The sequence below is a fragment of the Notechis scutatus genome, chromosome Z, assembly GCF_049901735.1.
Source record: "Notechis scutatus isolate UNSWTSFEM ecotype Mainland chromosome Z, rNotScu1.2, whole genome shotgun sequence".
NCBI lineage: Eukaryota > Metazoa > Chordata > Lepidosauria > Squamata > Elapidae > Notechis > Notechis scutatus.
The window spans coordinates 105503353-105529458 of NC_142025.1; the positions used below are offsets into that span (position 1 = coordinate 105503353).

General features: G+C 34.9%; 3 protein-coding genes across 4 annotated transcripts; all 3 read right to left on the reverse strand.

Annotated features, from left to right (window-relative positions):
- Window positions 1–1901: 1901 nt before the first annotated feature.
- Window positions 1902–3040, reverse strand: LOC113432104 (olfactory receptor 10A7-like). Its single transcript, XM_026694313.2, has one exon. The coding sequence runs from the start codon at window positions 2835–2837 to the stop codon at window positions 1902–1904; it is 936 nt and encodes a 311-aa protein (XP_026550098.2). The 5' UTR covers window positions 2838–3040.
- Window positions 3041–7299: 4259 nt separating this feature from the next.
- LOC148129053 (olfactory receptor 10A7-like) lies at window positions 7300–25631 on the reverse strand. Of its 2 annotated transcripts, XM_087944908.1 has the most exons (3): window positions 25129–25631; window positions 23699–23936; window positions 7300–9147 (listed from the first exon to the last, which is right to left on the reverse strand). In XM_087944908.1, the coding sequence occupies exon 3, from the start codon at window positions 9004–9006 to the stop codon at window positions 8071–8073; it is 936 nt and encodes a 311-aa protein (XP_087801034.1). In that variant the 5' UTR covers window positions 9007–9147; window positions 23699–23936; window positions 25129–25631; the 3' UTR covers window positions 7300–8070. The 2 variants fall into 2 exon arrangements, with proteins under 2 accessions (XP_087801034.1, XP_087801033.1); XM_087944907.1 differs by lacking the exon at window positions 23699–23936.
- LOC113426286 (olfactory receptor 1f45-like) lies at window positions 9069–22430 on the reverse strand. The gene is made up of 3 exons (XM_026688649.2): window positions 21456–22430; window positions 21210–21322; window positions 9069–9147 (listed from the first exon to the last, which is right to left on the reverse strand). Exons 1-3 carry the CDS (start codon window positions 22365–22367, stop codon window positions 9069–9071), a joined length of 1104 nt encoding a protein of 367 aa, XP_026544434.2. The 5' UTR covers window positions 22368–22430.
- Window positions 25632–26106: the final 475 nt, after the last annotated feature.

Sequence of the window (26106 nt, forward strand, 5' to 3'; positions counted from 1 at the left end):
ACAGTCTAAGGTTAAAGTTTTTGGGGTTTGGGGAAGAGACTATAGAGTCGGGTAGAGTATTCCAGACATTGACCACTCTATTGCTGAAGTCGTATTTCCTGCAATCAAGTTTGGTGCGGTTTACTTTGAGTTTGTATCTATTGTGTGTTCTTGTGTTGTTATGGTTGAAGCTGAAGTATTCATTGACAGGTAGGACATTGCAATGTATGATTTTATATACCATGCTTAAGTCAGACCGAAGACGGCGTAATTCAAGGTTTTCTAGTTTTAGAATTTCAAGTCTGGTGGCATAAGGTATTCTACAACGAGTAGAAGAGTGGAGAACTCTTCTTGTGAAATATTTCTGGACTTTCTCAATTGTGCTAATATCAGATACGTAATGAGGGTTCCAGACTGATGAACTGTATTCGAGTATTGGTCTAGCAAATGTTTTGTATGCTCTGGTTAGTAGTGTGATATTACCAGAGAAAAACTACGTAGGATTAGGTTAACAACTCTTAATGCCTTTTTGGCTATGTAGTTGCAGTGGGCTCTAGCACTTAGATCATTAGAGGTGAGTATTCCAAGGTCCTTTACAGAGCTTGGGTCATCAACAAGATCTTGACTATTCAGCTTGTATTTTATTTTCTGATTTTTTTTGCCAATATGTAAGACAGAGCATTTATTTGTTGAGATTTGAAGTTGCCATTTGTTTGACCATTCAGATACATAGTCAAGATCTTTTTGTAGGGTAGCAGTATTGTCTGTGGTATTGAACAGCTTTACATCATCAGCGAAGAGAACGCAATTGCTCTTAATATGATCACAGAGGTCGTTTATGTAGAGTATGAAGAGAGTTGGTCCTAGAACACTGCCCTACAACATAAAATGATACAGAAAACAACAAAGCAATATCACAATAGTAGTAATAAAAATATATTTATTTATTTATTTATTTATTTATTTATTTATTTATTTGATTTGCCAATTGTCTACAAGATAACAAGTATAAATGTATACATAGTTGTGAATACATGAAATGGGTACATATAAGAAAAACAAAAGAACAGGAGAAACAATAGGACAGGGACGGTAGGCACGTTGGTGCGCTTATGCACGCCCCCTACAGACCTCTTAGGAAAGGGGTGAGGTCAATAGTAGACAGTCTAAGGTTAAAGTTTTTGGGGTTTGGGGAAGAAACTACAGAGTCGGGTAGAGTATTCCAGACATTGACCACTCTATTGCTGAAGTCGTATTTCCTGCAATCAAGTTTGGTGCGGTTTACTTTGAGTTTGTATCTATTGTGTGCTCTTGTGTTGTTATGGTTGAAGCTGAAGTATTCATTGACAGGTAGGACATTGCAATGTATGATTTTATATACCATGCTTAAGTCAGACCGAAGACATAAACTGATCAGAGGTGCTATTCAGCAGGTTCTGACCAGTTCTGGAGAACTGCTAGAGGAAATTTTGAGTAGTTTGGAGAACTGGTAAATACCACCTCTTACTGCAGATTTTACAGTATCCTTCCCCTGCCACGCCCACCAAGCCATGCCCACAGAATCGGCAGTAAAAAAAAATTGAATCCCACCACTGAAACTGTTACTACAATAACATGTGGCCAAATATTTTTAACACTCTCATAATGACCCTTATGAGGGCACTTTTGTATGGATGGCTAGAATGGACATTTTTGAAACTAATTATCACATTTATATTAGGACTATGAAGGTCTTGGAACTGTTTTGAAAACAAGTGATGTCAGATATATTAAATATTAAAATAGTATCTACGGTAAAGTAAGGTAAAGAATCATGTATGAAATGAGGGTACTTTGACGACATTAATCTCTGTAGCACCAAAGCTGTTATATATACCCCATCTTTAATTCTACTTTACCACAGTAATTGAAAAGTTATGTTGTTATAAAAGACTACTGATATTTTTTCTAAAAGTTTTAAAGAAGGCTTCCTTCACTTCCCTGTTTCTTAAACTGTAGATGATGGGGTTGACCATTGGAGGCAGGACAGTGTAGAACAGGGAAAAGATCTTATGTAGCTCCTTCAGTCTTTCTGTTTCAGGGACAACATAGACAAGCAATAGTGAAAGGAAGAAAAATGAAACTACAGTGAGATGAGATGAACAGGTAGAGAAGGCCTTCTGTTGTGCTTTTTTAGATTTCATTTGGAACACAGTATAAATTATACAGATGTAGGAGATCATTGTTAGGATAAATGTGGTCCCTATACCCATGGATCCTGTAACAAATGTAACAAGCTTCACAAAGTGTGTATTGCTGCAGGAAATATTTGCCACTGGATTCACATCACAAAAGAAATGGTCAATTTCACTGGGTCCACAAAAAGTTAACTGTACAAGAAAAGCTATTATGATAGTGCTGGTCAACAAACCACTCATCCAAGATGTGAGAGCTAACTGGAGACAGAGTTTACCATTCATGACAGATGCATAATGCAGAGGTTTGCAGATTGCTAAATATCGATCATAAGACATCATTGCCAGAAGATAACATTCAGTGGATACTAAAAAACCAAAGAAGTAGTATTGTGTCATACACCCGTAGATAGATATAGATTTATCCCCAGTTACAAAACTAGCCAGCATTCTGGGCAAGATGGTTGAAATGTAACATGTCTCCAAACAAGACAAATTCACAAGAAAGAAGTACATGGGGGTATTAAGATGTTGGTTAGCTACAACAAGTAGAACAATAAGTAGGTTTCCCACAATAGACAAACTGTATATAATAAAAAACAGTGTAAAGAGTAGTATTCCCATTTGGGGAAGATTAAATCCCAAAAGAATGAATGTTGTAACACTTGACTGATTTATTTCCATTCCTTTCTATGAAAGATTATCAAGGTGATTCTGAAAAGAATTTTAGTAGTCTCATTTCCCTTTTCTTTTCATCTCTCTGGTGATTAAGCCAAATGTTGAACAGAGGTGATCTCCCTCATGTGTTGGCAATACCCATGCAGAAATATATTATTCTGTTAGCAGAAGACAAAACAACACTGAAATTTGATGCTAAAATTGCTAAAGTAAATGAACCTAAAAGTAAAAGTATTATTACCCCAACAGCTTTCAAACATGCAGAAAGTTTAGTGAAAACTTCAACTGACTACCTGGCTACTTATGTCTGTATCAGAGACCATACCATACCACTTCAATGCTTCCAGTGTCCTCCATGCGTAGGATAAAAGTTTTAAGACTATACAGTTTTTAAAACTTACACTAAATTTTAGGTTTCCTTGTGTGCAGGTGAATGGAGAAAACTAAAATGTGTTTATCTCTTCAAAATTAATAGCTCTTCTCTTCTTTATCTTCTTAGATAAAAGAAAGACTACTAAAGTGATTAATGTTTCAAATAAGAAAGCCAGACAGTGCTGCTAATTTTTTGAAATAAAACATCTAGAAAGTTCATGTTATAATTTTATGTTACCTTGCATTTCCAGATTTCAGGAAATGGAATGTTCATGATCAATATTTTTTTTCTTTCATTTCTTAGTTGAAAAAACTTGAGGATGTCTTGCCCAAAATAGCTAAAGTTTTTCTGTTTTTCATAAATAGCTAGCCTGACTTCTTCTCTTAATGGACATGATCATAATCTGTCATTTTTCATTTTTAATAGATTCATTTATTGCATTAGCAAACATTTCTTAACAACTATCAGGACAGACAATAAAATTGTATGTCTGAGTTGTGACCTGAGCTGTAGACCTCTGACTATTAACTTACACATAATGAATGCATTCTGTTTTGCACAAGAATATTTTATTTGACAATTAATATCTACATAACATAGATTACATAAAATTATTTTCTAAATTATCTTTTAGATTCCATAAGTATGTGTTTTTTGAAAGAGGATGTTTTGGTAATTTAAATCTTAATTCATTTTAAAATGACTTTAGCATTGTTGATCTTTGGACTATTTCTCATATTTCCCATAATTGCAGTATTTTTTTAAAAATCCTCATCAATAATATGGATAAATTCACACAACAGGGTTATTTTCAGCTCCATCATTATAAAGATATGTAAATCTCTCCAAAACCTACTAGTTTCTTCCTAAAACTTGCAATTGATTTTCAGTTAGATTGATTCTCTCACTTTCATAGCGATGATTTATCCAAAAAGAATCCATCAGATTTATGTAATCTGTATCTCATTTTTCAGTAACTAGTCCCCATAATATATTAAGCTAATGGTAATACATTTTTGATGAAGTAAACATTCAGTATGTCTTTCTGAGTACCAAACATAAAATAAAAATCTGAATGATACATGCAGAAATACTTACTCAAAAATTATGATGGTCCTAGTCAACATCTCTTTCATTTTTGTCCATGGAATACCTGTTTATTTTCTCTATCTTCCCCATGCTATGAGAGTATTGAGGAGTCTTCTTTAATCATGCAGTCCCTTAGCAAAAAACAATCTGCAAGGTTTATATGTACTCCAAAATATATATAAAGATGATATCTTTATCCTCATATATTCAAATTGGTTTGAATCTATATTAATCAATTCAACTGTTTTTGCTTTCCTTATTGGTAACAAGTAAAATAATTAGTTGGGAAAAAACATGACCTTTTCATACTAGGGCCAGTCAAGGAGAGAAATGGGGTGGATAGGAAGAAAGCAGAAAATCTGTAACCTTTGAGATTATATTATGATTACAGATGTCATATGCGGGACTTTTTTTAGGTTTTTTAAATAATGATTTCAGCTTGTCTTTTTTCTAAAATGAACACAATAAAACAGATTGAGTAAATATTTTTCAAGGAAATATTTAGAAACAGTATTCTAATTATAAAGTTTGACAAGGGACACTGCATTATAATTTTCTAGAGACTTGTCAATTATGATTGTTTTGGTCATTTTTTTTCTATAGAATAATAAAAGAATGTATCAGTGGATGTCTTAGGCATCTCCTTATGTTAAATCTGCCTTGTGTAGATTGTGTAGAAAGAGTTCATAGTTTTAAATTTCTAGGAATTCATGTTTCTGACAAACTTACTTGGTCAGTTCACACTATGGCCACTGCAAAGATGGCCCAACAGCGCCTGCACTTTCTGAGGTTGCTGAGGCAGTAATTGTCTTGAATCAAACAGTGCATTTGTGGTTTAGTTCTCTTATTATTATTATAATTATTTTATTTTTTAAATACTCTGTTGTGTGATTGTGATGTGGTGTTTGGGGCACTGTGCTGGAGTAGCTTTCAAATTTCATTGTATTTGTGGAATGCAATGACAATAAAGGTATTCTATTCTATTCTAAATAAACATTTTTTTCAGCTTGCCCAAAATTCACGAAATACACTTCTCTTGAATATTTCATAATTTAATGGATGAAAAAATACTATATACTACTTATGAGAACTTCATAGTAATACTCTTTTTCTGAAAGAAAGAATTATAACCTCTCTTGTACAGTCATTATTAAGGATAAAAACAAAACATCGTATTTGTGAAATTAGCAGCTATGACAAACACCAGTCCCTTATCAAATGCACGATTCATTTTTTTGAGAATGGAACTTATTTCAACATAGAAAATTGTCCTATAAATAACTCAAAGAGGTGAATATACCTGATACTGTTCCCTCCTCCTATTTTCTCCACAATAACAACCCTATGAGATGGATTTAGAAAAAGTGACTAGCCCAAAGTCACCTATTTCATCCCAAAGGTAGGACCACAGTCTCCCAGTTTCTAGTCTGAACCTTAAGCACTACACCAAATTTCAATGATTCTTTATCATTGTAAAGAATCCATGCCATCACCAGATATATTCAATATACTTTGAGTAAATAAATATAAATCAAAGACAGTAAGGACTGTCAATAGATCTTGGTAAAATGTAAGCAAAATATATGAAACTTAGACATTTAGGTAGGCATAGCCAAACTTTCCCATCTCTCTTACAGATGAATTGCTCTCTCTCCTTGGAAGCTCTTCAATTACTTTTATAAATTTCTATATGCCTACATAGAAAAGTCTTCTCATATAATGTACTCCTTACTAAGGGGATAGCTGATTGATACTCCACCTCTCATTTGAAGATCGAGTATGTATTTGCTCAAACATAGAGTTCTTTTTCATACATCCTTCTAAAGAGTGTATTGTACTCTCATGGCAATCAGAGCTAATGCACCCCCTCTTGGGTCTGACAGACTCCACTTATGAAGAGTAAATTGAGGTTTTTAGTTCCCATAGGAGGTTGTTTGGCAAGTTTGAAAACATTTCTCAGAATGGGATTGGGGGGTTGAAATGATTCTTTTCCCCCCAGGTTAGTCATATTGTAGGAGAAATTGCCTAAATCACTACAAAGCAGGTATTATGATTCTTAAAAGAACATCTGCTTAAAGTTCTTCCAAAGCTTTCAAAGTTATTTCGGGGGCCGGCAAAGTTAGTGGATGAAACAGTGGCAATCATTCCCAGAGATGATTGAATCTAGGATGAAAAATACCCATTGACTCAGTCATGGAAAAGGGAAAAAAATCTACAATGATTGAAAACATCCAGCGAGCAAATTTCTGTTGCTTTTATCCAATCAATGATGAGATTTGGGAATCATGGACAATAGATAGGTGTGATAGAAAGTCTAGGGCTTTATACAATTTATAAATGAAGTAAAATAACACAGTCCTAAAATAATATCATTTATCCTTTTTTTTTAATGGTTATATGATAATGATTTAATAAATAAATACAATATTCTAAAATATTCCTATACTAGAAACAATCATCAGCAATGAATTCAGATGGATGCTAACCAGTGGTGGGATTAATTTTTTTTTACTACTGATTCTGTGGGCATGGCTTGGTGGGCATGGCAGGGGAAAGATTCTGTAAAATCTCCAGTCAGAGGTGGTATTTGCTGGTTCTCCTAACTACTCAAAATTTCTGCTACTGGTTCTCCAGAACTGGTCAGAATGTGCTGAATACTAACCTGCCATATGATAATAAATAGAAGGATAGTTAAAGAAACTATTTAATCTTTATATTAGAATAATAGATCTCATTCATTTATTTTTCTACTGTTTTAGCTCCAAAATTTCCTGAGTCAATGACTAATATACAGGTATTTTGAAACCAATAGATTTTTTAATCTATAGTCTTAACTTATAACAACTATTTTGTACAACCCATGACTCGTTAATTTTATAGGGTTTCTTTCTCTTATATATATATGTATTATTACATAGGTAAGTGATATAGGTATGCCGTACTTTAATTATTTTGATTTAGTGTGAACTGTAAATAAAGGAATACATAGAAATAAAAATATTTTTTATAATTATTTATTTATTAAATTCAACAGGTCTCCATTTTAAATGCATGACTGTAATAAAGTTACATTTAAAATGGGCTTATTGATCCCAAACATTACACATCTTTTTAGAAATGAAAATAGTATAATAGAAATATACACAGATTTGAACTAGCAAACATATTAGTAATTATGTGAAAATATTTTAAGTACATCATGAAATTATTGCAATGAGGGAATATGGTGGTTCATTAAATGGCTTTCAGGGTGGCTAGGATCAGATGGAGCCAACTAATTTACCAGGAACCAAAATGTTCTTTATTCACAAGTGTTTTGTGTTGTTTCCAACAAAGACCAAATGTAAACATATTACAAAAAGGAACATACAATATAAAATCATACAGAAAATAATAAAGCAATAGGACAGTAGTAATAACAGTAATATAAACTTCAATTGCTTGTGCCCAAATATATTTAGCCCTCCCATGATGGGCCACATAATAGCACTTTGATAAGAACGGGTACTAATGGACACTTTTGAAATATAAATTATGACATTTATATTAAAACTATGCAGGTTAGGGCCCAGTTTGAAACAAAGTGATATCAGAAGCAGAAACATTATTTTAAATTTTACCTTAGATATTAAAACAATATCTAAGGCAAAATAAGGTAAAGAATCTATCATACATGACATGAGATACTTTGGCCACATTACTCTCTGTAGCACCAAAGCTGTTAAATATACCTCATCTTTAATTTTGCTTTACCATAGTCATTGAAAAATTATGATACTATAAAACTCTACTGCTGTATTTTCTAAAAGTTTTAAAGAAGGCTTCTTTCACTTCTTTGTTTCTCAAACTGTAGATGATGGGATTCACCATTGGTGTTAGGATAGTGTAGAATAGAGAAAAGACCTTATGTAGCTCCTTCAGTTTTTCTGTTTCAGGAACAACATACACAAGCAATAGTGTAACAAAGAAAAATGAAACTACAGTGAGATGAGATGAACAGGTAGAGAAGGCCTTCTGTTGCGCTTTTTTAGATTTCATTTGCAACACAGTGTAAAGTATATAAATGTAGGAGGTCATTGTTAGGATAAATGGGGTCCCTATAACCATGGATCCAAGAATAAAAGTAGCATGTTTCACTAAGTGTGTATTGCTACAGGAAAGATTTGCCACTGAATAAACATCACAAAAGAAATGGTCAATTTCATTGGGTCCAGAAAAAGTTAACTGTACTAGGAAAAAAGTTATGATAGCATTAGTCAACAAACCACTCATCCAAGATGTGACAGCTAACTGGAGACAGAGTTTACCATTCATGACAGATGCATAATGCAGAGGTTTGCAGATTGCTAAATATCGATCATAAGACATCATTGCCAGAAGATAACATTCAGTGGATGCTAAAAAACCAAAGAAGTAGTATTGTGTCATACACCCGTAGATAGATATAGATTTATCCCCAGTTACAAAACTAGCCAGCATTCTGGGCAAGATGGTTGAAATGTAACATGTCTCCAAACAAGACAAATTCACAAGGAAGAAGTACATGGGGGTATGAAGATGTTGATTAGCTACAACAAGTAGAACAATAAGTAGGTTTCCCACAATAGACAAACTGTATATAATAAAAAACAGTGTAAAGAGTAGTATTCCCATTTGGGGAAGATTGAATCCCAAAAGAATGAATGTTGTAACACTTGACTGATTTATTTCCATTCTTTCCTGTTAATGATTATTAAGATGGTTCTGAAAAATATTTTTGAAGAACTTTAGTAGTCTCATTTTCGGTTAATTTCTTCCATGTGCTGATTGTGGCCAATGTTGAAATACATTTCTTGAATACCTGCTTGGTCATATCTAAACAGCAGAAAGAACAGATGTTGTATTTCTAAGCATATTAATCACATCATGATAGACAATATCACTAATCTATGACATTAAAGGAAATAAACAATAATCTGATGTTAGGTGCTATAGACCAGGTCAACATGTGAAGACCCAATTAAACCAATTTGTTGCAAAATATCCTATGCACAGGAATATTCTCAACTAATCATTAGTACCTGGAGTTAGAGAATGGCCTAGGGGAGAAGTAGAGTCCACTTTGGCTACATAGAGGTTCGAGGTTATTTTGACTCTGCCATTTGGCTCTACTGCTCCTCCTACACCTGATAATGTTCATTGTTTTCATCTCAGAATGTGTGTCAGAGGGGGAGGAAGTTCTGGAGAACTGATAGCAAAAATTTTGAGTAGTTTGGTGAACCGGCAAATACCACCTCTGACTGGAGATTTTATAGTATCCCACCCCTGCCATGCCACAAAGCCACACCCACAGAACCGGTAGTAAAAAAAATTGAATCCCACCACAGGGGGAGGGGAGGGATATCAATGTATATATATTAATATATAAATTGATATATTATATCAATTAATATAATATATTATTATAGATTATCATAGACTAGTGGTTATTAATTAGTTTGGTTAACTATTTTGAATATTAGTATGATTAGTATGTTTTGTGCAAATTAATGATTAGGACAATTAATTGACTAGTGTGTTTATTGATTAGTGTAATTAATTATTAGGGTGATTATTGATTAGTTAAATTAATTGACTGGTGTGATTAGTATAATAGACTGTTTGGCATGATATTACTTTATTGATTACCATAATACCTTGTTTGATTGAACAACCTAATCAACAAACCATCTCAACAAACTCACCATGCCAGGAAAACAATTCAATGTCAAACCTCAACCTAAAAGGTAAGAAACCCCTACTAAAGAACCACAAGACTCTTGCTCTTGCCTTATTTGTGAAGAATATTTAAAGGAGAATGAAGATTACATCAACTGTTCTCTTTGTAACAACTATGCTCACTATAATTGCTTAGGATTACCCAAGCAAATGGCTCTATTCCTAAAAACATCTGCCAATGCTTTTCCATATTTCTGTCCACCATGCAGACCCAAACTAGAAAAATACATTACCATGTTTGAAAGAGTCGATACCATTGAAACATATATAACATTCCTTGACACCATTGTAGCATCCCTTGACACTATACAAACTAGATTGGCAAACCTTGAAAAAAAGAGACAGTACTAAAAAACGAACATCAAACATCGACAAACCACATCTCTACTCAACAACTGCAACCAAAACCCAATCCACAAAAAACAACAAATCCTACAAATATTGATATCCCCATCCTCATCAAAGAAGCCGTTGAGCGTGAATGGAAGTGACCAAATGCCATCTTATTTGGTCTAGAGGTCAATGACAATGATGACATCTATAACATTCAAAACATCATCAGAGAAAATCAAGCATCAACCATCTCCCCTGAAGAAATATTTGATATTACCCATGTTGGTCCTGAGCTTAAAAACAAAGATTGATGTGGGATGATCCCACACCTCTACAGGGTTGTTTGCAAAAATGAAAAAAGCAAACACAAATTCATTTTCTCAATAAATTCACTCACAAAGAGCAACAACACCATAAGAACCTTGATTCTCACCCTGATCTAACCTTACAGCAACATGTATAATCCCGGGAGCTACGTTCTGAGCTCAAAAGATTGCATGAATTAGGTAATACAAATCTATACATTGATTACAATGCTGACTGTATCAAAAGCAAGAGACACAACCCACATCACAATATCCATCACCCAAACATCCAATGTTAGGGATGCACACCCCTTACTTCCTCCAGACCCACTACTTCATATCTTAAATGCAAACTCAATGCAAGAAGCCTCGCAAATAAAATGCATGAATTCCTCATCCTTCTAAGCTCAGCTACATTTGACATCATATTTGTCTGTGAGACATAGTTAAATGCATCTTTCCCAGACTCCATTACCACTACAAGAGAATATCAAGTTTTTTGGCCAGATCACAAAATCCGTAGAGGTGGTGGAGTTGCTATATTCTATAAAAAGTCTCTAAATCTAAAAAAGATCCAAATTATACAAGAGCTTGCTCTTCCCGAGACCATCGTCTGTGAACTGTCCTTAAATCAATCTGCTTCTTACTTTTCTATCAAGCCCCTGACTATGATATAATTCATGCAAACAAGCTAACTTCACCACTGACATGGGCTGCCTCCTGCCCACACCCTTTCATTTTTCTTGGTGTCCTCAACTTACCTCTTATAAATTGGACACTAAATGAATGTACATCTGAACCCATTCATACAACCCTGTACAATGCCGTTACCACACTAGGACTGGAACAACTAATAACCAACAATACTAGACTTAACAACTGCCTCGATCTCATCTTCTACAATAGTTTGAATTCAATTTATGGAATACAAATTAAAGAACCCTTTTCCAACCATGATCACAACATGATTGACTTTTGTCTCAACATACGTCCACACAGAAATCATCATAATGACAGAATCCCCAATTATAACTTCAAAAAAGGCAACTATGATCTTATAAACAATGATCTCTGATCCCTTGATTGGCAATTTCTATTCACTGGATGAAATACTGTTGAAGACCATTACAACATATTTTTACTTGAAGTCAAAAGAGTCATCAAACTGTATGTACCAATAACAACTCACAAAACCAGAAAAAACAAATTACCCATAACAATAAGGAAGCTTCAATCCAAACAGAAATCACTTTGGTGGAAAACTAAAACTGGTCACATTGCCAACTTCAAAAGCCTATACAAAAAATTATGTCACCAGATAAAGACTGAATGTACCAATTATCACATTAAACAAGACAAAATCCTTCTATGCAACAATTCCACCTGCACTTTCTACAATTTTGTAAACAACAAACTAAAAGACTCAAGGTCCATCCCACCCCAGAGAGGACCGAATGGTAAAGACTGCAATGATGACACCATTAAAGCCAACCTCTTTAACACATTCTTTGGCTCAGTATTTGTAAACAGCAATGGATCATGCCCAGTATTTCCTAGTCGAACCACAGAGAACTACAATGATCTAATACATATCGATTTTACAGAAGATAATATTGAAAAAGCACTACGTAATCTAAAACCATCTCTATCTATTGGACCCCAGCCTAGTTGAAAATTACAGACCAATCTCTTTATGCTGCGTCACCTGTAAAGTCATGGAATCAATTATTAACCAATCCATTATCCTCCACTTAGAGACAAACAACCTACTCTCTAATAAAAAAAAATTGGTTTCAGAAAAAAAATCTATCCTGTAATCTGAAACTCTTACACTGCAAAAATATATGGACTACACAACTTTATCAGGGCAAAGCAATAGATGCAATCTACATAGACTTCTGTAAAGCCTTTGATTCAGTGGTACATGACAAACTACTCCTAAAACTAAAATCTTATGGTACCTCTGGACATCTGCATAACTGGGTAGAAGCATTCCTGTCAAACAGACAAATGTTCAAAATTGGGAGCATCCTATCAAATCCTGCACCTGTCAACAGTGGTGTCCCCCAAGGCAGTTCTAGGACCAACTCCCATCATACTCCACATAAATAACCTCTGTGGTCACAGTAAGAGCAATTGCGTTCTCTTCGCTGATGATGTAAAGCTATTCAACCCCACTGACAATACTGCTACCCTTCAAAAAGACCTTGACTATGTGTCAGAATGGTCAAACAAATGGCAACTTCAAATCTCAACAAATAAATGCTCTTTTGCTATTGGCAAAAAATATATATCAAAAAATAAAATACAAGCTGAATAGTCAAGACCTTGTTGATGATACAAACTCTGTCAATAGATACAAACTCAAGGTTAATTGCACCAAACTTGATTGCAGGAAATACGACTTCAGCAATGGTCAATGTCTGGAATACTCTACCTGACTCTGTGATTTCTTCCGCAAACCTCAAAAACTTATAAGTGCATAAGCGCACCAATGTAGGTTCCTGACCTATTGTTTCTTTTTATTTTTCTTATATGTATCCATTTCATGTATTCATAACTATGTTTATACTTATACCTGTTATCTTATAATAGGTTGAGAAAATAAAATTAATAAAAATAAATAAATTTAATGAGAATCAAATGTCCTGACAAAAGAACCCCTCTTGCCTAAAAAACCTGGCAAAATGGGCAGCAATAAACACTTGCAAATATCATTCTTTACACATGATCATATATTCCACAGGGGGAAAAAAACTAAACTGCACATATTTGGGAGAATTGTATCTATCATATTTTGTTTAAAAAAACTATACTTGGCCACAGCTACCAAAAGTAAAATTGTATTTAAAATAACATGTTTTGCAAAGTTTAATGATTCTTTTTCACTTTGTGTGCATTCCTCATTAATCAAATTAATGGCATGCCAAATCAGTCCTGCACCATAATAAGAATAAAATGTTTGGCAAATATGAAATGCCCTAATGGTTTTGGTTCAAATTACTAATTAAAAGTCCAGTCTCCCCCAATATCATCCTATGGAATTTTATCCTGTGCAGTCATTTCATTAATAAAGTTTGAGATGCAAAACTATTCTGTGGAGGGGATACAAAATCTCCACACCACAAGCCAGGCAAACACCTGGGCACAAACAGATCCCCCCCCTTATTACCTGCAGCTAAAACACACCCCAACCAGGCACCCAGATGAAACCTAGCTTCCTAATAAATGAAAGCCGTCCGTTTTCTTGGAGCCAAGCCGCACAAAAAGCCTCCAATACAGGAAACACAATGTTGCCAGCCAATCAAGGCAAAAAAAAGCTACAAAACAGACAGAAGATATTAGAAACATCAATCAGGCAGAACACAGCAAACTCCAAGACCAATAAACACAGACCAGACTCCCAACCAATCAAGATGAAGTAAAAACCATTCTGGCACAGCGTAGGCTAGCACCAAATTTAAAACAGAAACGGCTGTGAAAGTCTGACTCACAGACAAACACAATACAGAAGCCTGATGATGGCAGATGAGATTCTGCCGAAACGTTGCTACAACTTTAAAAGCACAACTATAATGACGTGGGAAAATACCCGAACAAAGCTGAATAATTAATATATATGTATGTATGTATGTATGTATGTATGTATACACATAAACACACACGCACACACATACACAAATGTGTGACAAGGAGAAGGTGTAAGTGAGTAAATCAATCAATTGGATATAAAGATAATTTCTTTCTAGTAATAGACTAATATTCTACAAAGTCCTGCTCTGGAAAAGATCATGCCTATTTCTTATATTTCCTGACTTATATGTGTTTGTAGAAAAATATTTCTGATCTGAAACAACAACAGTTTTAGTCAGTATACTTCTGGAAACAATTCAATGATACCCCGAAGGTGCTAAATAGCCTACGGATAAATAGCCTGCTAAATAGCCTACGGATCATCACCTACTAACCCTTTTTAAAAGATTTTTTTTTAAGAATACAGTATATTCTCTCTATGTTGCCTGTTCCTAAGAAAAACTGTTTGTGCTGCAGAGAAAGAGAAAACTATTTTTGATGGTCACATATTAAGAATGTACATCTTTCCCTTTGAAAGGCTTTCTTTGTTATTTTATTTACTGAAGTTAAATTTAGAATTATTTCATCTGTTATTTCTTTCTTTTAATTGTTGCCCTAAGTAAAAAGAAATGCATTAAAAGAAAGGCTTCAAGTTCTTAAAAATTAATTCTGCAATCAGTCCCATGACTTGTAATTACTGAAATATTAATGCCACTGAATTCAATGGAATTGTAAACTTAAAAGGTATACACACAATAAACCTTTAAAATTACAATTTAAATTATATGTCCATCTTTTCTAAATCTATAATTATTGGGGTGAGGGAATAACAGTGGTTGCAAAAAAAATAACATGAATCTGGTAGCATTTTTTTCAACAAACAAATTTATGATGCATTTAATGAAGAAAGCTGCAACTCATGAAAACTTAAGCTTTTTGAAATTTAATATTATAGCTTGTAAAAAATGCTGAATAATTACCATTGTACTTTGAAAAAATGACTCCAACTATTACTGAGCACCATATATAAAAGTGGCATAAAATAAATATGAAATATGGCAATCAAATATAGATGTATAGTTTCTCAAAGATAAAGATAAGTGTTGAAATTTGGAAAAAAGGTGAAAATGTGAGTTTTGTTTTTTAATGGAAATAGCGTGGTGAATATGTGGTACTAAGACAGACACCATTTCCAGCCCAGGCCAAAATTATTACACTGTTGAAACAATTGTTTCTAGTTAGCATAGGATGACTATCTTGGAGACAGTGAAAGCCAATATATGAGATAAGGTCTTACCTGTAGTTGTTCCATGTTATATCAGAATTGTTCTAAAGTGCGCTATTAACAACAAAAGATGCAGGAGTGGAATATAGTAGTAAGCCATTCTCAGAATGTTGTGTCCAAGTGCTGTTACATCGTCCTTTTTACACTAATTGGTGATGCAGGGTAATAATATTTCAGCTGGCATGTGCAGTATGTTATATTATATTTTTTAAATTATTGGATAATTAAAATATATTACATGAGCCAAGGGATTTGTTGCTGATTGGAGCTTGGACAAACTGTTCTGATATAATGCACTCTTAATCTTCAAGAACATGCTAAAATCCATTCTTTTTATGTGGGATTACTTTATTTTTTAGATAAAACCTAGCATAGATTTTTGCCATGTTGATTTTTCTACATACTACTATTCCCTTCTAGGGACAAAATATTATTCAGATCCCAAAACAATAAGCAATAAACAGTAAGCCAAAGAAAGGAAAACATAAAAAGGATGAAAATGTACATGTACATATGTGTATATAGAGTATGTGTATGTGTGTCTATCTATCTATCTGTATCTATATCTATCTATCTATCTATCTATCTATCTATCTATCTATCTATCTATCTATCTATCTATCTATCTATCTATCATCTATCTATCTATCTATCTATCTATCTATCTTATCTATCTTATCTATCTATCTGTCTATCATATATCTATCTTTTATCATATATCTATCGTCTATCTAGTTATCTTTGCAAATCATCCAAATCTTCATCACGTCCATAATAATGTCCGTAAAGATTTTTATACTATTTTTTATTTTATTTATTTATTTTATTTTGTCAAGTGATTATTAGATAACAGGTATAAGTATAAACATGTCAACAGTGGTGTCCCCCAAGGCAGTGTTCTAGGACCAACTCTCTTCATACTCTACATAAATGACCTCTGTGATCATATCAAGAGAAACTGTGTTCTCTTCGCTGATTATGTAAAGCTATTCAACACCACAGACAATGCTGTTATCCTTCAAAAAGACCTCAACTATGTATAAGAATGGTCAAACAAATGGCAACTTCAAATCTCAACAAACAAATGTTCTGTCTTACATATTGGCAAAAAAAAAATCAGAAAATAAAATACAGGCTGAATAGTCACGACCTTGCTGATGATCCAAACTCTGTCAAAGATCTTGGAGTACTCATCTCTAATGATCTAAGTGCTAGAGTCCACTGTAACTACATACCCAAAAGGCATTAAGAGTTGTTAACCTAATCTTATGTAGCTTTTTCTCTGGTAATATTACACTACAAACTAGAGCATACAAAACATTTGCTAGACAAATACTCGAATACAGCTCATCAGTCTGGAACCCACATTATCTATCTGATATTAACACAGTTGAGAAAGTCCACAAATATTTCACAAGAAGAGTTCTCCACTCCTCTACTGTTGCAGAATACCTTATGCCACCAGACTTAATATTCTAGACCTAGAAAACTAGAACTACGCTGCCTTTGGTCCGATCGAAGTATAGTATATAAAATCATGCATTGCAATGTCCTACCTGTCAATGAATACTTCAGCTTCAACCATGACAATACAAGAGCAAACAATAGATATAAACTCAAGGGTAATCACACCAAACTTGATAGCAGGAAATATGACTTCAGCAACAGAGTGATCAATGTCTGGAATACTCTACCTGACTCAGTGGTTTCTTCCCCAAACCCCAAAAACTTTAACCTTAGACTTTCTACTATTGACCTCACCCCTTTCCTAAGAGGTCTGTAGGGGGCATGCATAAGTGCACCAACGTGCCTATTGTCCCTGTCCTATTGTTTCTTTTATTTTTCTTATATGTATCCATGTATTAATAACTATATTTTTACTTATACCCATTATCTTATAAGCAATTGACAAACCAAATAAAATAAAATAAATAAAATGAATACATGAAATGGATATGAATAAAAAAAAAAGAAACAATAGGTCAGGAACGGTAGGCACATTGGTGCACTTATGCAGGCCTCCTACAGACCTCTTAGGAAAGGGCTGAGGTCAATAGTAGACAGTCTGAGGTTAAAGTTTTTGGGGTTTGGGGAAGAAACCACAGAATCAGGTAGAGTATTCCAGACATCAACCTCTCTGTTGCTGAAGTTGTATTTCCTGCAATCAAGTTTGGTGCAATTAACCTTGAGTTTGTATCTATTGTGTGCTCCTGTATTGTTATGGCTGAAGCTGAAGTATTCATTGACAGGTAGGACATTGCAATATATAATTTTATGTTCTATACTTAGATTGAACTGAGGTAGTTCTAGGTTGTCTAGGTCTAAAATTTCAAGTCTGGTGGCATAAGGTATTCTGCTATGAATAGAGTGGAGAATTCTTCTCATAAAATATTTCTGGACTGTCTCAATTGTATTAATATCAGATACGTAATGCAGATTCCAGACTGATGAGCTGTATTCAAGTATTGGTCTAGCAAATGTTTTGTATGCTCTAGTTAGTAGAGTGATATTATCGGAGAAAAAGCTATGCAGGATTAGGTTTACAACTCTTAATGTCTTTTTGGCTATGTAGTTACAGTGGGCTCTAACACTTAGATCATTTGAGATGAGTACTCCAAGGTCCTTGACAAAGTCTGTGTCATCAACAAGGTCTTGACTATTCAGCTTGTATTTTATTTTCTCATTTTTTTTGCCATTATGTAAGACTTGAGATTTGAAGTTGCCATTTGTTTGATCATTCTGATACATAGTCGAGGTCTTTTTGAAGGGTAGCAGTATTGTCAGTGGTGTTGAATAGCTTAACATCATCAGTGAAAAGAATGCAGTTGCTCTTGATATGATCACAGAGGTCATTAATCTAGAGTATGAAGAGAGTTGGTCCTAGAACACTGCCTTGGGGGACACCACTGTTGACAGATACAGGATTTGATAGGACGCTCTCAATTTTGACCATTTGTTGCCTGTTTGACAGGAATGCTTCTATCCAGTTATGCAGGTGTCCAGAGATACCATAAGATTTTAATTTTAGGAGTAGTTTGTCATGTACCACTGAATCAAAGGCTTTACCGAAGTCTATGTAAATTGCATCAATTGCTTTGCCCTGATCAAGTTGTGTAGTCCATATGTTTTTGCAGTGTAAGAGTTGCAGATTACAGGATAGTTCTTTTCTGAAACCAAATTGTTTGTTAAAGAGTAGGTTATTTGTCTCTAAATGGAGGATAATGGATTGGTTAATAATTGATTCCATGATTTTACAGGTGATGCAGCATAAAGAGATTGGTCTGTAATTTTCAACAAGGCTGGGGTTTCTATCTTCATTACATTACATAAACTTTATATAAGTTTGTGTAATGTAATGAAGATAGTATAAAAATCTTTATATAACTTCTCCATTTTCTCTTTTGGAGAATTTCAACAGCTCCATTGTGTTCTCCATCCTGTTGACTCACTCATTCTTCCCTATGTGAAAAATGAATCTAGATCAATTCTTCATTCTCAAAATAAAGACAACATATTACTGGTAATTACAGGTTATGTTTGGTAACTGCTCTCCAAATTTTTGCATTCACTATCTATATCAAATATATAGTGATATTTAGTCTGAGATTTTATTAAATACTAATACTTGTTGGAAGAATCATGCAAAGTATAAATTTAATTCACTTGATAAAACTAATTACAATCTGCCAACCAAAGGAAACTTCTAAATGGGAATATTTTAGTTTGTAAATTCAGTGATAATATATAGTTTTATTGATGAAAAAATACACTGAATCACGGACCTGAAAGGTTACCAGATTGCAGCATCACTATTCTAGGAAAGATCCACTCCATCTATATGGAATGGAATGGAATGGAATGGAATGGAATGGAATGGAATAGAATAGAATAGAATAGAATAGAATAGAATAGAATAGAATAGAATAGAATAACAGACTTGGAAGGGACCTTGTAGGTCTAATCTAATCCAGGGGTCACCAAGCTTTTGGACCTGAGGGACCACCAAACTCATAATTTTAAATCCCGTAGACCATTAATATAAATCCAGCATGCTGCTCACTGAAGCGCCTCGTCTCCCACTGATGGGATGAGGTCCTTCAGGCACTTAGCTTGGCTGCCTGTTTCTGCAACCTTAAACACTCAGAGTCATTTGGACCTGTTTCCCACAGAAAACAAAACACTGGGATTTCTCCCTTCGCTCTCCCCTCTGTCCCTGTGTGGAGGTGTGGGGAAGGAACCTCTGAACTGGTGCTGGGTGATGGGAATCTGATGTTCAGAGGCCAACGAGTCACATGCTGAAGACCAGATGCTCGGGGGAGGTGGAGCAACAGGGGTGATACCGGCGATGAATGGACTGATGCACATGGGAGATTGTGGCATCGGAGCCCTTCCCAGGTGTTCTCTGGCCTGTGAGGGGGTGGGGATGGGGAGAAAGGAACCTCTGAACTGGTGTTGCTTCCTGCCTCCACACATCGAGGTCGCTGAGTAGCTGCCAGCAATGACCTCAGCTGAAGATGTTGCAAGGGGGAGGCTCTACCCCTCCCCTCAGGAGCCGTAAAGTGGTCACTGCCTCTCCTGCAGCCACCAAGCCTATTCCTTTCCATTGGGTGTGTGAGTGCTTCTTGCGAGGAAGAAGGGAAACTTGGTGGGAGGAGGCTTGGCAGCTGGCAGAGATGGTGAGCACTTTGCAGCTCCTGAGGGGAGGGGTTGAGCCTCCCCCTCGCAACATCTTCACCTGAAGGCATTGCTGCAACCGCTAGGCCTCCTTGATGTGTGGAGGTAGGATGCAACACCAGTTCAGAGGTTCCTTCCCCCCCACCCCGTCACAAGCCAGGGAACACCCGGAAAGGACTCTGATGCCATGATCTCCTGTGCACTAGCCTCCCTCTCCACGTGCATCAGTCCATCCACCATCAATATCACCCCTGTTGCAGACACGGGTGTGCTGCAGACCACCAAAATTTTCTCATGGACCAGCAGTGATCCACGGACCACCAGTGATCCGCGACCACCAGTTGGCAATCTCTGATCTAGTCCAACCCCTTGCTTAAGCAGGAGACCCTATACCATTTCTGACAGATGGCTGTTCAGTCTCTTCTTGAAACCTTCCAGTGATGAAGCACCCACAATCTCTCAAGACAAACTGTTCCATTGGTTGCTTATTCTCACTGTCAGAAAAATTTTCCTTATTTTTAAGTTGAATTTCTTCTGTATCACTTACCATCCATTATTCCTTGTCTGGCCTTCAGATGCTTTTGAAAATAGGTTGACTCCCCCTCCTCTTTTGGAACACTGGTATCATGTCACCCATGATCCTTCTCTTCACTAGACTAGCCATGCCCAATTCTTGCAACTGTTCTTCATATATTTTACCCTCCAGTCCTCTAATCATCTTTATTGCTCTTCTCTGCACTAATCACAAAAGCTTCAGGGAACAACAAAGAAAGCAATTTGATTGGGTCATGGAGTTTAATTGGATGACATGGATTTTCTCAAGTAGTACAATAAATTTTAAGAATTATAATATAAAATATCAATTAATTGTAATAATGATGTCTACAACCAAATATTTTACAATATTGTTTTACAATATTTTTGTCAATAGCAATACGGAGGGAAAAAGCATGTTATGTAAATCAGATGAAGTATTACAGAAGATATACTCTTTAATATGATACTTAGTACAACAGTTATTAAAGGTTTTTAGTGTAAAATGGGATTTGAAAGAAAATCTTGCATAATTGAATGTTAGGTCATTCAGGCACAATATTTTTCTGTTGATGAAGAAAAAGTGCCACAGTTCAGCATATAGGCAGAATAAAAGGAGGAAATAATTGTTTAATGTTATGTTATGATCATATGTTAATTTGCATTTTTGCAATATGTATTGCTTTGATTTTAATTCTCATTAGGGCCTTGTGGACTTCTTGATTTCTTAAACTATAAATCAAAGGGTTGATCAGAGGAGTCAAGACAGTGTAGAAAATGGAAAAAACTTTATTCAGTTCCCTCAGACTAGGTGTATCTGGCAAAAGGTAGACAATTATTAATGTTCCATAAAAAAGACAAACTGCCAAAAGATGAGAAGAACAGGTTGAAAAGGCCTTTTGCTTTCCAGTAACAGAAGCTATTTTTAGAATTGTGACAATGATGCAAATATAGGATATTAGTGTTAGTAAAAATGGGATGATAATGAAAATGAAACTAATGCAAAGGGTTACAAATTCAATCAGGTTTGTGTCACTACATGAAAGTTTTTCAAGTGGAATCAAATCACAAAAGTAGTGATTTATGACATTGGAGCTACAGAATGATAACTGAGCCAAAAGAGACACTGTTAGGCAACTAGCTAGAAAAGAAGCAATCCACAATCCCATCATGATCCGGACACCTATATTTCCATGAATGATGGAAGCATAATGCAGAGGTCTACATATTGCCAGATATCGGTCATAGGACATGACAGCCAGGAGGTAAGTCTCTGTACCAGCACAAGAACTAAAGAAATAGAATTGGATCATGCATCCAGTAAAAGAAATAGATTGTTGACCAGTAAACAAATTGGCCAACATTTTTGGTAAAATGATTGAACTATAACAGGTCTCCAGGCAGGACAGATTCCCCAGGAAAAAGTACATAGGGGAGTGAAGATGGTGGTCAGATATCACTAAGAATATAATGAGGAGATTTCCAGTTATTGTTGCAAGATATATTATCAAGAAGAAAAGGAAAAAAAGAGGCTGCAACTCAGGGAGAATTGCCAATCCTACAAGGATGAATTCTGACATTATTGTCTGGTTTCCTTTCTTGATAGTGAACATTTCTTCATTACCATAATTGGCATAGACTTATTTACATTACTCAGATTCATTGAAGGCAAAATAGGTCCTGAAACATAACAAGAATTAAAAAGATTGCATGAATGAATTACAGATATATAGTTTTGAATTATGCTGTCCAATTAGAACATGGCTACTCTAACACCCATGTATTCAGGCTAGAAATTGAATTGAAGCAGTTTTGTTAAAGCCATTCCATGGCCAAAAACTGTGCTACAGAAGTTGATTTATGTCATTTTGTGAAGGAGATAGTCTGATTTGGTTGATCTATAAGCATTGGTTGAGGAAATTGAAGCCCCATTCTTGTCAGATGATTTTCTCTGTAGGCTTACCAAGATCACTTTTATTTAATGTATGCTAATGATTAACAAACATTTTTACTTATCACACAACTAAGATGTGTCCCTTCCATGATTTCTCTAGTCAGAGCACTTGTGAATATCTGAATCCCTAAAAATACTAAATCTGAGTTGGGGCTAATGAAGTGAGGTGAATGGATGTTTGTTGACATTCATACATACTTGCCTGTTGGACTAAAATGGAGTGAATGAAGGAATTCTGTTTAGAGAGATAAATGAAGAAAGCAAATTCATCAACTTTATCCTCATATTTATTCATGCAAAAATTAAATTAATGATTTGCAATGGATGGAATGACTAAGGAATAATGCAATTAAAAATAACCAGGCATTAAAGAAAAAATAGGAATCTATGTGTAATGTACAAAGAGAAAAGATTGAAATGAAGAAATAGAAAAAGTAGATTTAAAATTAACTCAGGATCATGTGAGAGTATATATGTATGCATGTGTGAATGTATGCATGTGTGCTATACACACAAACTCTTAAATACACACTCAGACATAAACACACATTACACACAGACACACATCTTTATTGACAATTATGGGCACTGAAATTCTTGCTCTGCTAAATTTGGGACCATTTATTAATAAGTCAAGTATAAAAAATAATATGCATATTATATACAACCTTCATAATGTCTAAGTCCTCTACTAGAACACAAATCGTAAAGAGGAAAAGTGGCTAGCTATGACACAAAATTAGTGAGACTGAACATAAATAATGTAGATATAGTGAACACCAGTTATTACAACACTACAAGGAATAAATACTACAATTAAGTGTACATTATAATATTTATTTAAAAAAAGATATTCTAGGGAGTTTGAATATATACTAATTAATTATGTCCATACCAAAGTTTGGCATACTTAAACATTTTTTCTTGGTTTAGAAATAAGGCTATTTTGTAGATGAAGAAAACAGACCTAGCAACTAGATTAGGTCTTACCTGCAGCTATTCTCTATTCTATCAGGTGATGGTGCAAGATTACCATTGCTCTAAATTTGTGAAATTAAAACAATGGGTACTCAGCACACTGAAAAAGTTTTGGAGAATTGTAATGTTCCACATGTGCCAGGAGACTTGCTGATTTGGTTTTGAAAAAAAACATGTATGATGCAATCAGCCTCATAATCCTCAAGGATCTGCTAATTTATTCTTTCTCATGTGACTTCTTGCAGTCTGCCTAAAAAAAAACACCATAGCTCTTTGTTATGTTAGGTCAGAAGTTTTCAAAGAAACAGGAGCAATTTTTTTCCTGCCAAATTCTTACAAAAATAATTGAGATTCTAAACAAGTGAAAAAAAAAGGGACAAAAACAGTGGTTGGGGGGGGTCAAAATAACCCACTACAATATCTTGTGTACCCACTTCAAAGAACTTCATAGTGTGATGGGCCACATGCTTCACACAATGACCAGAATATTTTTATTTGATTGAGAATGTGGAAAATCACTTATTTAAAGGAAACACTAAAGACTAAAGCTCAAGGAACTTAACTGAAGCTTCCAAGAAGTCAAAGGAAGTCATGAGATTCCTTCAAGTTCACTAATAAAATTAGCTTCAAATGATATTTATAATACATTAATAGCACTGTGCAGTATTCCAGATTTCTTGAATGTTCAAAAACTATTTGGCCTGGAATGAAAGGTAAGTAGGTAGTCAGATAGATGATAGATAAATAGATAGATAGATGATAGATAGATAGATAGATAGATAGATAGATAGATAGATAGATAGATAGATATCCTCATTTAAAATTTTGAATTCTTTATATATTTCTAATGTCAATGTCTTCTCATTAATTGTATTAGTCTTCTTTCTTCTGATTTTGGGCAATTAGTGTAATTTTCAGACAAGTCTATAAAAGTTAACATTTGAATATCATGAGGCCCAATGGTAAACAGTCTGTTGCTGTGTGATAGATGCATTCCATATATCTCTCCCAATGTTAATATATAAATATGCTATGGAGCATGTTGCCTATAAAAGTATTTGTCTGTTCTTCTTCTTCCTTAGTTCTTATTATTCAGCAGTTGGCTGAACAACAAAGATGGCGGCACCCAACTAGGAAGGTGAGGTTCTCGCTCCTGGAGCACTATCTCCCTATAAAGCCACCGCCTGCACCAGAAATCACCTTTAAATCTACCGCCTGAGCCAGTAACTGTGAGTAAACTGTAGCCCAAAAAACAAGCCCAAAAAATGCTGGATTCCGAAGCCCCGGAGCCCTAATCACTCCAGCAGAGCTCCTGCTAACCAATCCGGAGCCCTCCTCTCTTTCCCCAGAGAAGTGAAGCTCTTTCCATCGAGCCCTATTAATCACACCGGTGGAGCTCTTGAACTGGATCACTTGGAGCCAGCGGAGTGCAAAAAACGCACCTTCATTTAAATCCCCCACACAGCTGATTGAAATATCTTCCACGCCAGACAACGTGTTTCCATTAATATCCTCCACACAATTTCCCAGGAGCCACATTGGACAGCTGGCAGGGAGAAACAAGGAGGGAAGATACAGAGACCAAGTCCTTAAGGAGTTTTTCAGTCCTTTCTTGATCAGAGTCAGCTGCGTATTTTGCTCTTATTTCGGCGTGTTCAAAACCTACAGTTTTTACAACGAGTGTCCCCAGTGGATCAGATAACAGCAGCAATAAATCAAAGCAAGGTTATAAGTAATCAGATTGCCCGAATTCTCTCCCTGAATTATTTTCTCTTTCTGAGCCACAAACTTTTTTAAATTCAAAGAGAAGGGCCAGAGATCCTCCCCCTTCAGCATCTTTGCAACTTTGCTATCTCAAAAACTCAAACTACAAAACAAGAAAGCGAGTGTAAACCCTTGCTCACTGATTGTTTTGAAGAGGAAAGAGGAAAACAGTTTGAGTAGGACTTGGAAATGTTTCCTCTGTTCATGTTTTAAAACCTGTTTGACACAAAGAAACTACTGTTTCTCCAGCCCAGGAAAAGAGATCTCCAGCCAGTTTATTAGGGGTTATAAACCTTTTCTCAGATATCAACAAAAACTAGCAAAGCAATAACCCTTTACTTGCTGACTCTCAATACTACTTCATTACTTTCATTATCTCAAAATTTATAACTTTCTACCTCAAGATCTATATCAAAGATTAGATAATGATGTCTCCAAATCAATTTCTTTAAAATAATTATTTTTATCAAATGATTAATTGATTTATTGTTTTTATTGATTAGTGTGATTAGAGTGTTTAGTGCACATAGTGTGATTACTGAATATCTGATTAGTAAAATCAGTAATTTAGTGAATTTAATTGACCAGTGTGATTAGTGATTAATGTAATTAATTAGGCTGTTGCTTAGCAAAATTATTTGATTAGAGTGATCTGA